The sequence below is a fragment of the Phytophthora cinnamomi genome (assembly GCF_018691715.1).
Source record: "Phytophthora cinnamomi strain GKB4 chromosome Unknown Contig0, whole genome shotgun sequence".
Taxonomy (NCBI): Eukaryota; Oomycota; class Peronosporomycetes; order Peronosporales; family Peronosporaceae; genus Phytophthora; species Phytophthora cinnamomi.
In genome coordinates, this window is record NW_027150933.1 from 1,321,430 (window position 1) to 1,334,703 (window position 13,274).

General features: G+C 53.9%; 3 protein-coding genes across 3 annotated transcripts; all 3 read left to right on the forward strand.

The window, feature by feature from the left end:
• Nucleotides 1–512: 512 nt before the first annotated feature.
• On the forward strand, nt 513–2,173 carry IUM83_01948 (RxLR-like protein; the record flags this gene model as incomplete). The annotated part of the gene is made up of 2 exons (XM_067925842.1): nt 513–1,224; nt 1,302–2,173. The coding sequence occupies 2 exons, from the start codon at nt 513–515 to the stop codon at nt 2,171–2,173; spliced, it is 1,584 nt and encodes a 527-aa protein (XP_067800858.1).
• Nucleotides 2,174–2,687: 514 nt separating this feature from the next.
• IUM83_01949 (RxLR-like protein) lies at nt 2,688–4,145 on the forward strand (the record flags this gene model as incomplete). Its single annotated transcript, XM_067925843.1, has 3 exons — nt 2,688–3,186; nt 3,276–3,316; nt 3,600–4,145. 3 exons carry the CDS (start codon nt 2,688–2,690, stop codon nt 4,143–4,145), a joined length of 1,086 nt encoding a protein of 361 aa, XP_067800859.1.
• Nucleotides 4,146–4,375: 230 nt separating this feature from the next.
• On the forward strand, nt 4,376–6,027 carry IUM83_01950 (uncharacterized protein; the record flags this gene model as incomplete). The annotated part of the gene is made up of 2 exons (XM_067925844.1): nt 4,376–5,069; nt 5,153–6,027. The coding sequence occupies 2 exons, from the start codon at nt 4,376–4,378 to the stop codon at nt 6,025–6,027; spliced, it is 1,569 nt and encodes a 522-aa protein (XP_067801146.1).
• Nucleotides 6,028–13,274: the final 7,247 nt, after the last annotated feature.

The following is a 13,274-nucleotide window of genomic DNA, read 5'->3' on the forward strand; positions in this document are numbered from 1 at the left end:
AAGGGTTTGGTGAGATCATTGCTCCAGTGACTGGGAGTAGGCTCACGGCAAGGCCAGCAAGTTGAGGAGAAGCATCGTGCAGCGGAGGACTCTTTGGCCCAAATAAGGGGTTGGTATCACGGGCGAGGCCACTTTTCGTTGAGAAGTTCTCAAGTGATGACCCTATTTATTATCGCTCACAGGATAAGATAACTGCTACGTCTAATAGTTTTGACGTTGCAGCTGCTGACGGTGCTGCCAAGACTCCGGGCATCACCTTGTCATCACTGCTGGAGTTGCTATCGTCTTCGTGCCTGCATGGCGGTCTACCACCCTATTGTTTTTTTTTTTTTCTTTTTCCCAGCAACTTTCCGACCCAAGGCAGCAAGATCCATGGCGACTCTTGAGGAGCATCCGGATCTTCGGACGACTCTCCGCCGCACGTTTGGCATCGGATCCTTTGGTTGATGCGTGTCATTTAGCGATCTTTCTTGCTTGTCAACCAGTGCCTTTCGCATCGAGGCGAGGCAAAAATGGCGTGTGGGAAGCTCAAGGCGTTGGGGTCGTTGTGGCTGGTCATTTTGCTACTTGGAGTCGTGGTTTCCACCACCGACGGGCAACAAGTGGGCACCAACTGCTCGAACGCTCGCATTCGGCGCTCCTGGGACACCTACAACGCGACCGAGAAGGCCTTGTACCTGGAAGCGGTGGGGGTGGCCATGGACAAGGGATTCCACGCCAAGTTCATCGAAATCCACACCGAGATGATGTCGGAGAGGGAGGCCCACGGAAACTGCATGTTCATCTACTGGCACCGGATGATGCTGCTCGGCTACGAGAACATGCTGCGCAGCCTGGACCCCAAGTACAGCTGTGTGACGCTGCCGTACTGGGACCACCTCTCCAACTCGGCGCGTCAGACGGTCAAGAGCTGCAGTAGTCTGCGGACGTGCGCCCCCGTCATCACCGAGACTGGCGGCACGCTGGGCGTGACTAAAACGCTGACGATCTACAACTCCACCATTTCAACCTCGTCCACCACGACGTGTTACACCCAAGCCCCGCTCTCGCACTTCTGCGGCACGAATACGCGGACATGCGCCCAGTGCATCATTCGCAAGACGCAGAGCGCTCTGAGCAGCACCCCCTACCCGTCAGCGGCCATGTTCGCCACGGTGTCCTCCGACGTCATGTCTTCCAACTCGTACGCCACTTTTACCAACAAGATCGAGCAGGATATCCACAGTACGCTATCTCCATGTCATGTACCTTGCGGACAGTGCTTCTCACCAAACGGTTTTGCTTGTTCTTGGCACTGCTAGACATGATTCACAGCGTTCTGGGCGGGGTCATGGCCTACTTGGTGTCCCCAGCAGACCCGATCTTCTACCTTCACCACGCGCTCGTCGACCTGCTGCAGGTCATCTACCTCAAGTGCCAGCTCGGGAGCGACAGCGTGCTCCTCTCCGCCACCGCGAAGGGCAGCGACCCGCGCTGGTTCGCCACATGCTTGCGACGGAGCTCCTCGGTGAGTTACACCACGGCAGACAACGTTACGCTGCACGGGGCTGATGGCAAACCTGTGCAAGACCCCAGTCACCCGTTGTACCCGTTTTTCAAGGACCTGCCGTACCGATTCGTGGACTACGTGGACGCCAAGGACCTCGGGAACTACAGCTACACGTACACAATGAGCGGTGGGCTGGGAACCATGTACCAGAACTGCGGTTCGTCAACCACGCTGAGTGCTGCTACTTCTCTACTGGCGGACGAGAGCGAGAACGAAGCACGCGGCGGCGGCCCGGATTCCCTGCGCCCGATCATCGAGCCTGGGACTGCTGACGATGACACCGTGAGACGCTGGACCATTGCACTGTACGAGGCCGCCCGAATCGTGGGCTACAGCGAGGCAGCGGCGACCGAGCAGATGGAGATGGTCGCGTGCCGATACCAAGACGACTGCCTCGGCGGTGTTCAAGACTACACCGACCTCTTCCGAACCAACTTCGGTGTGGACGGCCACCCGCGCTGCTACACGGTGATGCAGTACCTGAACTCAGGAGACCGGGTCATCGGCATTCCGAAGTGGAAGGAGATCACCGCCCGCTTCCTGCCCTGTGCCGCGTACAAGACGAGGGCCAAGACTGCGTTTGAGAAGGCGGTGGAGAAGTACGCGGACGCGACGTCGTCGTAACAGAAGACTTGAGTGATGATGAGCGGTATGTGCAGTTTTTCGCGCCCAGTTCAACCAGAGATTCACAATGTAGTAGTACTTCCTCGTGATGCTACTGCGAAGTCGAAACGAGAAGATGAAGCCCCTCTTACCTCGCTTTAGCTAAGGACGACGAACCTAAAATTTCAGTGTCCATCGTGACACTTCGAGGTTGTCATTCTGCGATCTTCTTGCTCTCCATCGCGACGCTTGGAGGTTGTCACTCGGCGATCCTCTTGCTTGTCAACGAGTCGTTGGCAACGAGTGCCCCACGTTGATCTCAATTCTTGGTTTACGCGGCGAAAATGGCGCATTGGAAGCTCAAGTCGGTGGTGGAATGGCTGGTCATTGCGGTTCTGTGGGCCGCAATTTGGACTTGCGATGCACAACAAGTGGGCACCAACTGCTCGGACGCTCGCATCCGTCGATCCTGGGATACTTACAACGCAAAGTAGAAGGCCTTGTACCTGGAAGCGGTGGGGGTGGCCGGTACCACATGAAGTTCACCCAGGTCCACACCGAGTACATGTCAGAGATGGAGGCCCACGGAAACTGCATGTTCATCTACTGGCACCGGATGATGCTGCTCGGCTACGAGAACATGCTGCGCAGCCTGGACCCCAAGTACCGCTGTGTGACGCTGCCGTACTGGGACCACCTCTCCAACTCGGCTCAGTCAATTACTGGTAGCTGCAAGAATTTCGCGGACTGCGCCCCTGTCATCGGCGAGACTGGCGGCAATGCGGGTGTGAGCAAAAGCTTGGTCGTCTACAACGTCACTATCACCTTGGTCAACAACACGTGTGTGAATCGAGAGCCGCTGTCGCATTTCTGCGGGAACAACACGCAGTGTGCTGGTTGTGTCACTCGCAGGACAGCGACGCGTTTGGCCGCATACCAGTATCCACCATCGGCCACGTTCGGCAGTGTGGCGAACCAGTTCGCAACCAGCAACTTCACCAATTTCTTCACGAACATCGAGCGAGGCGTGCACAGTAAGTCCTGAGCAAGCTGTTCTATTTACTAGAGTGAAAATTGTCGATGTTGTCTAACTACATTTATGTGTACGTGCCGCTGTTGCTAGACATCATCCACAGCACACTTGGCGGCACCATGGCCTATTTGGTAGCTCCAGTGGACCCAATTTTTTACCTCCACCACGGCTTGATCGACCTACTGCAAGTCATCTACCTCAAATGTCAGACTGGGAGTGATAGCGTGTACCTCTCCGCCACAGCAAAAGGGAGCGACCCACGCTGGTACAGCACATGTGCTAGGCGATTCAATAGTACCAAGAATTACACGGTTGCAGACAGCATCACGATGCGTGGATACGACGTGAAGCCTGTACAAGACCCCGGCCACATGCTGTATCCGTTTTTCAAGGACCTGCCGTCTCGGTTTGTAGACCGTGGACGCCAAGGACCTCGGGAACTACAGCTACACGTACACCATTAGCGGCGGGATGGACACCTGCTACAAGTACTGCGGCTCCTCCACATCTCTGACTGCTGCGAACACAAGCACGAGTTTACTGGCAGACCAGAACGAGACACGAGCGCGTGGGGAGCGTCTTCGCCCGATCACTAAGCCAGGGACGGCTGGGGACGACACCGTCAAGCGTTGGTCCATTGCCCTCTTCGAGTCCGCCCGAATCGTGGGCTACAGCGAGTCAGCAGCACGAGAGCAGATGGAGATGGCCCTGTGCCAGTACCAACAAGACTGTCTCGGAGGCGTTCCGGACTACACAGCTTTGTTCCGAGCCAACTTCGGCTTCGAAGGGCACCCGCGCTGCTTCACTCTGATGCAGTACTTGAAGTCCGGGGATCGAGTTATCGGCATTCCACATTGGAAGGAGATCACGTCCCGCTTCCTGCCTTGCGCCGCGTACAAGACGAGGGCCAAGACTGCACTTGAGAAGGCGGTGGGCAAGTACTCGAGCACCAGGTCCTAAGTTTTACGGTTGTAGGGGTACCAGTGGCTTCCCACCACTTGCAACTTCGGTGTCCGCTCGCAATGCCGTACGATGATACCGCCTGCGATCTTGAGCGGTTGCAGAGATCTTCAACGTGACCGCTCGCCGAGATCTTGTAACGTGCGGTCAGCGTTCGCCTTTCACAAGGATCGCCATGCCTTTCAAAATGCCCTTGTGCGTGTTCATTCTCGGATCATCTCGAAAGCGAGATGGCGGTGCTCAGAGCTCTTGTCTTGGCGCTGGTGACTGCGCTGCTGCTTGTTTCCCGCTCTCCAATCGATGGCCAACAAGTCGGGACGTCGTGCACGCAGCCTCGAGTGCGCAAGTCCTGGGACGCGCTCGAAGCCGCGGAGAAGACACTGTACCTGGACGCCGTGGGCGCCGCCATCAAGGCCGGCTTCCACCAGAAGTTCGTGCAGCTCCACACGACCTACTTCAGCGGCCTCGAGGCGCACAAGACGTCGGTGTTCGTCTACTGGCACCGGATGCTGCTGCTGGGCTACGAGAACATGTTGCGCAGCCTCGACTCGTCGTACGCGTGCGTCACGGTGCCGTACTGGGACCACCTCTCAGGCTCCGCCCAGCAGGGCAGCGGCACCTGCTCCACCATCGAAAATTGCTCGCCGATCATCGCAGACACCGGCGCCACCACGGGCGTGAGCAAGAGCATCAAGATCTACAACGTGTCCTACTCGTACACGACCAAGCTCACGTGCGTGAACCAGGGCGTGGTGAGCCTCTTCTGCGGCAACACCTCGACGTGCGCCAACTGCATCCTGCGCCAGCGCAGCAAGTACATGCCGGCGTACCCGGACGAGGCGGCCTTCAGCTCCGTCGCCCAGCAGCTCTTCACGTACAGCGACTGGGTCAACGTCAGCGCGGCCATTGAGAACGGAGTGCACAGTGCGTTGCAACAGCTTTCTAGCTGCTTTCGGGGCGTATGATACTTACTGACTGCTCTGTGTCTGTCGATGGACATTTCACAGACACGGTGCACAATGCGTTGAGCGGGATGATGGCGTTCATGCAAGCCCCGCTGGATCCGGTGTTTTACTCGCACCATGGCCTCATCGACCTGCTGCAGACCATTTACCTCAAGTGCAAGCTCGGAGACGATCAGAGCTATCTCTCGGCAGACAGCAAAGGCAGCGACCCTCGCTTCTGGACGTCGAGTGCCCGGAGTGACGGCGGCGTCTTCAGCGGTTCGGACAACATCACCATGCAGGTGTCTGCCTTCGACGGCCAGACGTATGTGAACGCGTGGCAGAACCCGAGCAACATCCTGTACCCGTTCTTCAAAGACCTGCCGTACACTTACGCAGCCTACGTGGATGCCAAGGATATCGGGAACTACAGCTACACGTACAACATCAGCGGCGGGCTGGCCAACTTGTACCAGAACTGCTCGGGCGCCAACACGCTGAGCGCCGTCTCGTCGTCGCTACTTGCGGACGACCCGCAAGCGACAGTGACTAGCAATCCTCCTCCACCGACACCGAAAAAGTCGCTTTGCCACACCGTTGTCAATGGCACCGACGAAGACGACGCCATCAAGCGCGTGAACATCGCGCTCTTCGAGGCTGCGAAGCTCTTCGGTTTCGAGCCCTGGGCCGCCCGCGCGCAGGTGGAGATGGTCATGTGCCAGCGCTACGTCGAGTGTATCGGGCCTGCCAACGATTACTCCGACATCTATCGCAAGAGCTTCCAGATCGAGGGCCACCCGCGCTGCTACTTGATCGCTAAGGACATCGCAGCAGGGAACCGCGTGATTGGCATCCCCAAGTGGAGGAACATCACCAGCCGATTCCTGCCCTGCCCGCTGAAAGATGGAGATGGAGCGAACGCAACAGCGAAGGCTTAGGCTTAGTGATGTGCTCGAACAACTATGGTATATTTTCTTGCCTCTCACATAACTCAATCTCTTCTCTAACTAAACATCTCACGCATCCACACGATCAGCTCTTCTTCTCGAGCTTGGAACACCAATTCGTCTGTCACATCCAAAACTTGGTTACTCGACCATGCGAGACCTCAAGATCACGCCGAACCGGACGCAGCCACCGAGTTGGTAGCAGGAGCTTGTGAACCTTCCGTCGGGGCCTCGCCCGACCCGATGGAGGGGCCATTGCCGCCGCCGAAAGAGCCACCGACGTGGCCACCTCCGACACCGGAGCCTCCAAAGCCTCCGTGGCCACCGAACGAACCGGGGAAGTTGGCGCCCGAGAAGGAGCCGCCGCCCATGCCGTGACCTCCGTGGCCGCCGAATCCGCCGCGACCGCCGAACGAGCCGCTGCCGTGGGCGAAGCCGTCGCCCGATCCGACGTTGTGCATGCCGTGGCCGTGGCCCGAGCCGAAGCCGCCGCGACCGGCGCCGCCGTGCATGGATCCGGCCGGTCGGTGGCTGCCCGTGGAGCCGTCCTTGTCCAGAGCGCCGAAGCTGCTTCCGGCCGCGACGTTGCCGGGCGTGAAGCTGGAGCCGCCGGAGCCGAGCGTCGTGAAGTCCGTGGTGACGGTGGAGTCCGTGTGCGTCGACGCCTCCGAGCGCAGAAGTCGCTGGGCGTCGGTCATCGAGCTGAGAGCGACAAGAGCAGCAACGGAAGCGAGGAACGTGAACACCTTCATGGCTGGTGCGGAGTGGATGTGTTGGTTGTTGTTGCAGTGGAGGCGGGTGTGGAGACCGAGGCCAATTGACAAGTGAGAGATGATGAAGATAACTTCGAGCTTGTCCGCTCGCTCAGCAGGTCGAGGGCACTTGGCTGGACTGGCTGCTGTTGCCAACAGGCTGCTGCTGGTTCCCCTAGAGTCATGACGCCACGCGCGACTGGCATGCCACCCGATCACGTCGTATCGGATCCCAGTTCTGCGTGGCCAGGTGGCGTGGCTCTTGACTGGTGGCACCGCGCCGATCGTTGACGCTTTCGTCGACACGGGATTCCGTGAGTCGGCGATCGGCGAAAGTCTCCGGCGGCGACGCCATCTGGCTGAGCTCCGACCATAGCGAAAGCTGCAGCAGATGTGTAAAAGGCAGTCTGGACCGGATCGGGTGAGCACCAGCAGCAGGTTTGGCTCACCTGCACGTGGGGACCCCAGTTGACTCGGCTTAATCTGCTGGAGTGCCGCTAGTATCGCTCTGGGTGGCCAACGAGAGTATTAGCCCAGACGATTCTCGGCGCGTGAGTGGATGGAGGCAAGTATTGGCAGTACGTGGTGGACAGGCAGCCGTGCGACTGGGTCAGACACGGTGAAAGGCCATGGACTCAATAGCCATAGTGTGGGTAGTGGCCAGGTGCTATATGAAAGTCCAACCGAGCAAAAGTGTATTGATACCGCTCAATACAGCTTGGCATCAGACTAAATGCCACGGATATCCAGTACTGGCTCAAACGGCTACAACACGAATATTGGAGTACCATTTCGGAGTGTAAGATACTACTGACCTTAATTGGGAGCTTCGAGTGAAAAACATTGAAAAACGACTGCAAGTGTAACCAACTCTGTTAAACAACGAGTGGTTTTATTTAAAACGATAGAACTGCCAGCGATCCAATTTACAGGGCAGCACATTTTGATCACTTCAGAAATGCTTCGCCAACTAGAACAGCTCCAGAAACGATTCATTTGGAAAGGAACAATAGGAGAGGAACAAGCTCGACATAAGTTATCCCCCAGATGGGTATTTGCTCCTGAAGAATAAGGCGGATTGGGTCTACAAAACATCGAATTGGCGCTCCAAATCACACGTATGAATCAGGCAGAATATTGGATGCAATCTATACCAGATAGCTACACAGCGGCGTGGCACTCCCTTGCTCATCCCGACCAAATCAACTCGCCCGACTGCTGTGTATTTACACCTACGTTGAGGAATCGGATACGTTCTTGTCAAAGAAAGAGGAATAAAGGAACTAGAACAAATGTCCAAGAACTGGGACGATATGGAGTTTGGGCAGATCAAACAGAACGGCTGCAACATCATCCACCTTCAGGAACTGCTGATAGAGCCGCAAGCAACAAAGATACTATGATCAGCTATTGGCATCACAGTGGAGTTCTCCAATGTGCGCTACAGGCACCTACTCCGGGGGAACCGGAAGGCGGGACTGTCGGGTTTCTACGAGCAGAAAGCTGGTGCGACAATGCGTGTGTTGTTGATCACAAAGGAAAACCACTGCAAGCAAGAGATTTTCCGCTGATATACCCATGCTCCTTATTACATCTCCAAATATCAAACTTAGGACCTGGCGAATATTCTGATTCCACCTAATCGCTTCCGCCCATTCAAGATACACCACCATCGTCAAATTCGTAAGTGGTGTGCAGCATATTTTCGAGTATTCCCGATAAGGTTTGGTCCCAACTACCAAATCCAGTAACCCCATGGCATCTCCCCACTTGACAAAAGAGTATCAATGGGTGTCAACGTGGTATCACAAGGTGATGGCATTTTCTCTCACAGTACCAGGAGAAGAAACTTTACAACTTTGTCAATACAACGATGGATGGACATGGAAAATTACAGAGCGAAACCATGACACTCGATTTGATGAAGATTTCGCAACGCTGCGGTATGTCGAGAGAACTGGCGGGATTGCCTTCCAAGACAACCCAAGTCTCTATTCAACACCATGGGCAGCCCCGCCACAAACCTTGGCTCGAAATCTACGTCAAACTACCCGAAAAATCCGAGCTAAACGCCTTCGGCGAAAACCCAAATTCTCTGTACAACATATCCTCAATCGAATGAGCGATGCCGCGGGAAAACACCCATGGATAGAAGCTACACAGCGGCAAAGCCCAGCCGCAATTTGGAAACATGATGGTATTTTGACAGACTACCAGCGATGGACGATCTACAGAATTTGCACTATAACTTTGGACGTCCTTCATGCCGGATGGCCCAGTAATCGACGTTGTTCGTATGAACACTGCACAATATCACCGGAGACTATCGAACACATCCTCTGGGATTGTGCAAGAGCGCAAGGGGTTTGGCTAGCCTGGAGTCCATCATGGCTAGGCCACCATCCAACGCATCAGTAGATGACCGAGTTGCGAACCTTTACGGCTGATAGATCGACTCCAGCAATCACTCCAGACTGTTTGGCAGCTGCAAGAAGCTCAATCTCTGAATGGTCGCACGAGCTTACCGAGGCGATGCAAACACTGTGGCGTATTTGGACGACAAGCACACAATGCATGTTATGGAGAATACGTAACAAGGAAATCTTTGAAAAAGCCCAGATACATCAGAAAGAAGCCGGTTAGATAGTATAGAAGGCAGCAGACTTTCAGACAACAGCCGTAATTCTGGCGTGGACATCCAGTACGGCAACCTATAATCAAGGATTTAGACTTGCCCAACGCTACAGTGTATTCAAGGGAGTATCACCTTTGCAGCAAGCGACATTTCTACAAACACGGATCATTCAGTATCACATAGTAAAACAGCCGAATGCATATCGCGGGGCCTGGATACTCATAGGACCCAGCCAAGTGAACAGGATCACAATCAATGTCATTGGAATACAAGAACGACGTGTTTACTGTTCGACGCAGGAGAGGATAGGTGAAATCCTTAAAGTAGCCCTGCAGCAGCTCCGTCAAATCACACTCTCCAGCACAGTACATGTCATGATTCAAGGTGCTGCGCCGGCGACCCAACGCCCAGATGATCCAAGCATCTTCAACAAGTTCAATTCATATATGTGGGAGACAACCAGAATTCAAGAGGTTTCAGGCCCAGCGAACATAATCAAACTGTCGCGACGAGGTACAGTTACCCCGGGGATATATGGGTCCAACAGCTTACCTCCAAGGCTTACTGAAAAATTAAGTCGGCGTTGTATTCGAGAATTTAGCCCAAGATGGCCACCAGACAACGCATCAATTGGGCAAAGCCTACAGAAATTCCAGGACTCTATAGTTAATTCTTCACAAAATAGAGGTTCTCTGATCCCCACCCCCCAAGTGGCCAGGTGCTATCAATGTGGACATGCTCGCTGTATCAGTGCGCACTAAACAAATAACACGTTTGGTGTGTTGTATGATTCATTGTTGCTTTGTTAGTATAGATACTCGTACCTAGGATCTCGTTAATAATGGTTGGAGCAGCGAAAGCGTTCATGGCAAAATTACGGCGATGGGATTGTATAGCAGCTAGATGATCTCATCTTGGCGACAATCTCGGCGTTCGCCTTCAGGGTTTTTTCAAATGCAAACCTGGCGAAGGGTGGTAGGTGCGGCAAACTCGAGAATCTTAGACGAAATAAACTGGTCAAGTCCATCCCGCGCGTTGTTGTCACAGTCTGCCCCACCTGTAGCTAGCGGCGCTTTTCGCGGTGAGATTGCGCTGAGAAACGACAGCTTGCACTCGCGCCAAGGCGCCTGGCGTGGATACTTAATTGCCTCGAGGTGGTGTTCTCGAAGTTTGTCGGTGTGCTCGTGGTACGGAGGCGGCAGGTGCACATCACGATACTCGAGGCGCTGGTTTGCTCCCAGCATTTGCTCAAGTGCCTCAATAAACGTTTCGATGCACGGGTCGCAGACTGTTTTCGCCTCTTTCGTTCCATAGAGCCCACCTTGACACGCAAACGGAAAAACAAAAAACTCGCAAAAGATCCGCCGATTTCTGCTAGAGCTTCTGTAAGGTCTTCCCAATAGGGCTAATCGTAGTCGAACTGGTCCACATCGCCGTCGTATTCCCTAAGGTTAGATATGAAGAATGCGAATCCGTCGCAGAGAGAACGTCAGCTCTTGGACGCTGGGGCAGTTTTGAAGAAAGTCTCCCTCGTGGTAGTAGCCAAGTCCCAAAAATGTCAGCGGCGATCCTATCCGCAGCGAGAAACATGGACAAACCATCCCAGATACCTCCATTTCACAAAACCTATCTGCAGTGATGTCACTCCACCTTCAAAATCTCCAGTTCCGTCAGCGCTAATAGTTTGAAACTCCAAATCGTCACGTTGGACGTGGCATCGGCCTAGTCCAGGAATGGTCGCGTCCACCCACGTACTCGAATCATCGTCACTAAAGGTGCGTACGAACGGGATGGCAGATTCAAATGTGATCGGACCCCATTCCAAAAGTGGCTCACCTTCCTTGTTAAACTTCCACCGGATTGGAGATCCACGCTTCACTGCAGCATCTCGTGCCTTGTTGAGCCCACAGGGTCGATCGAACAGCTCTGGCTCCGGGTGGTCTGAGTTCACGACGGCAGTAAACGCCTCAATGTCCTCGATACTCATGTTTCCGGTACGCATAAACGCCAGCGACATCAAAGAGGAGCACGCCCGCGCTCGATTCGAGAAGAACGCGTAGGCGATCCACTTCCACCAGCGCCGCGTTCTCATCGGGCCGCTCGGCGCAAGCTTAGGCTTGAGCTTGAGCTTGATCGACAGCGTGCTGGTTGTCTGGTTCATGACCATCGCCGAGCAAAACGCCTCGAACCTTGAATTTGTACACATTCGGCAATCGAGATACACAGCGCCGAGCTGAAGTCGCTGGATATCTTGGTCGGCAGAATTCATATTGTCGTAGTAGACCGTCCCGTCGGTCGGGCGACGGACATTAATGAAGACTATCAGTGATGAGGTTGGCGTACAGCTTTTCGCCGCTGGCTTGTTGTCTTCTGGTTCGTAATTCATCCTATCCACCTTTGCAGAGCTATCAATATAGCTGAAGTTTGCTTCCATCGGCTTAGAGATCCGGGCTTTCCCTGCGTTTTCGTCTCTGATCTTGAATCCTCGCGGCAGGATAACTTGGGTTAGTTGATGGTCTTCCTCGTCAAGACGCCCGCGCGCTGGAAGACAAACATAAAGATGGTGACGCTGGGCATCCCAAAGTACCCCTTCATTGTTTGGTAACTAGTACCTAATCCTTCCATTAAGCACCTGACACCACGGCAACAAGAATCCCCAGCATCCCCAGCGTCTATCCGTTGTAAAATCGATCGTGTGAAGGGTTCCGAGCTGGAGCTACAGCTTAGAAGTTCGTGAAGCTCATGTTTAACTCACGGGATACTGGATATTATGGTAGCCCCGTATATATTGTGTTACGTCCATTTACACCGACCTAGACTCCACGCAATCCCTTAAAGTGTGTCGAATTTCAATCCCATAGTCAAGTGGTGTTCATGGGTCTACATGAATCTTCGTTTATGTTTAGCGCCGAATGAAGCTGATGACTTGCTTACCCCTTGAAAGTAGTATGACCAGTTAGCAAAAGGTTCACTACCACGTCAGTAAAAATGAGTCCTTCGAAGGCTCCACAACCTTGTTGATCACTTGGAGAGCTTGTTTGAAAATTTATTGTGACAGTTTGGCTTTAGCCCACAGTGCAAGTCATTTAAGTAAACGACTGCCAATCCCGAGACACGGTGTTGGGAAGACCTACGTCAGGTCACCCATTGAAACAATGTTGTACAGCTCACTATTAGCAAAGTCCACGTTTGCCTTGGCTGCTTGTATCATAGGAGCCAGGGAGATATACACGTAGACTCTACCCCGACGCGCTACTGTAGGAATGCGTGGTTTCAACACAGCATCAAACAACACCTTCAGTCGCGTGTATGGAACAGAATTACTCTGCACTTCGAGAAAAACAATAGGTTCAAGGTGTCCAGCTAACAAAGTCCACCTCTAGTTGGAAGCCGGCTTCGAGTCCCAGGTTGATACTTTCAGGGCTAACTTCAAGGAGAGACTGGATTCACTCAACTTGAACTTGATGGATCAGGCAACCAGTGCTGTTGCGTGCTCGAGAAGCAATTCGGCTAGTCTGGAAGTTCCATCCTTGAACTTCGTATTCTGGAACTTTTCTTGCACGTTAACGCTACTGTGCAAGCATATGGATACGGTCGAGGCTTCTGAAATCCTAGCGTATAATAAAACCTTACGTTTGTCGGGCTTGAGGGTCAGACGGATGAGGGTGATGCAGCGACGGTATCATCGAAGACCGGAGACACACTGCTAATGTGTATTCACCCACGTGTAGAAAAAAAACATATTTAAGGTATAAAAAGTGGATTCTGAAGAAAAAAAGAAGTAGCAGGCAGCGCATTACCTTCGCCTCGCCGCTTGTCTGGACAGACCCATACTTACGCAATGGGTACCG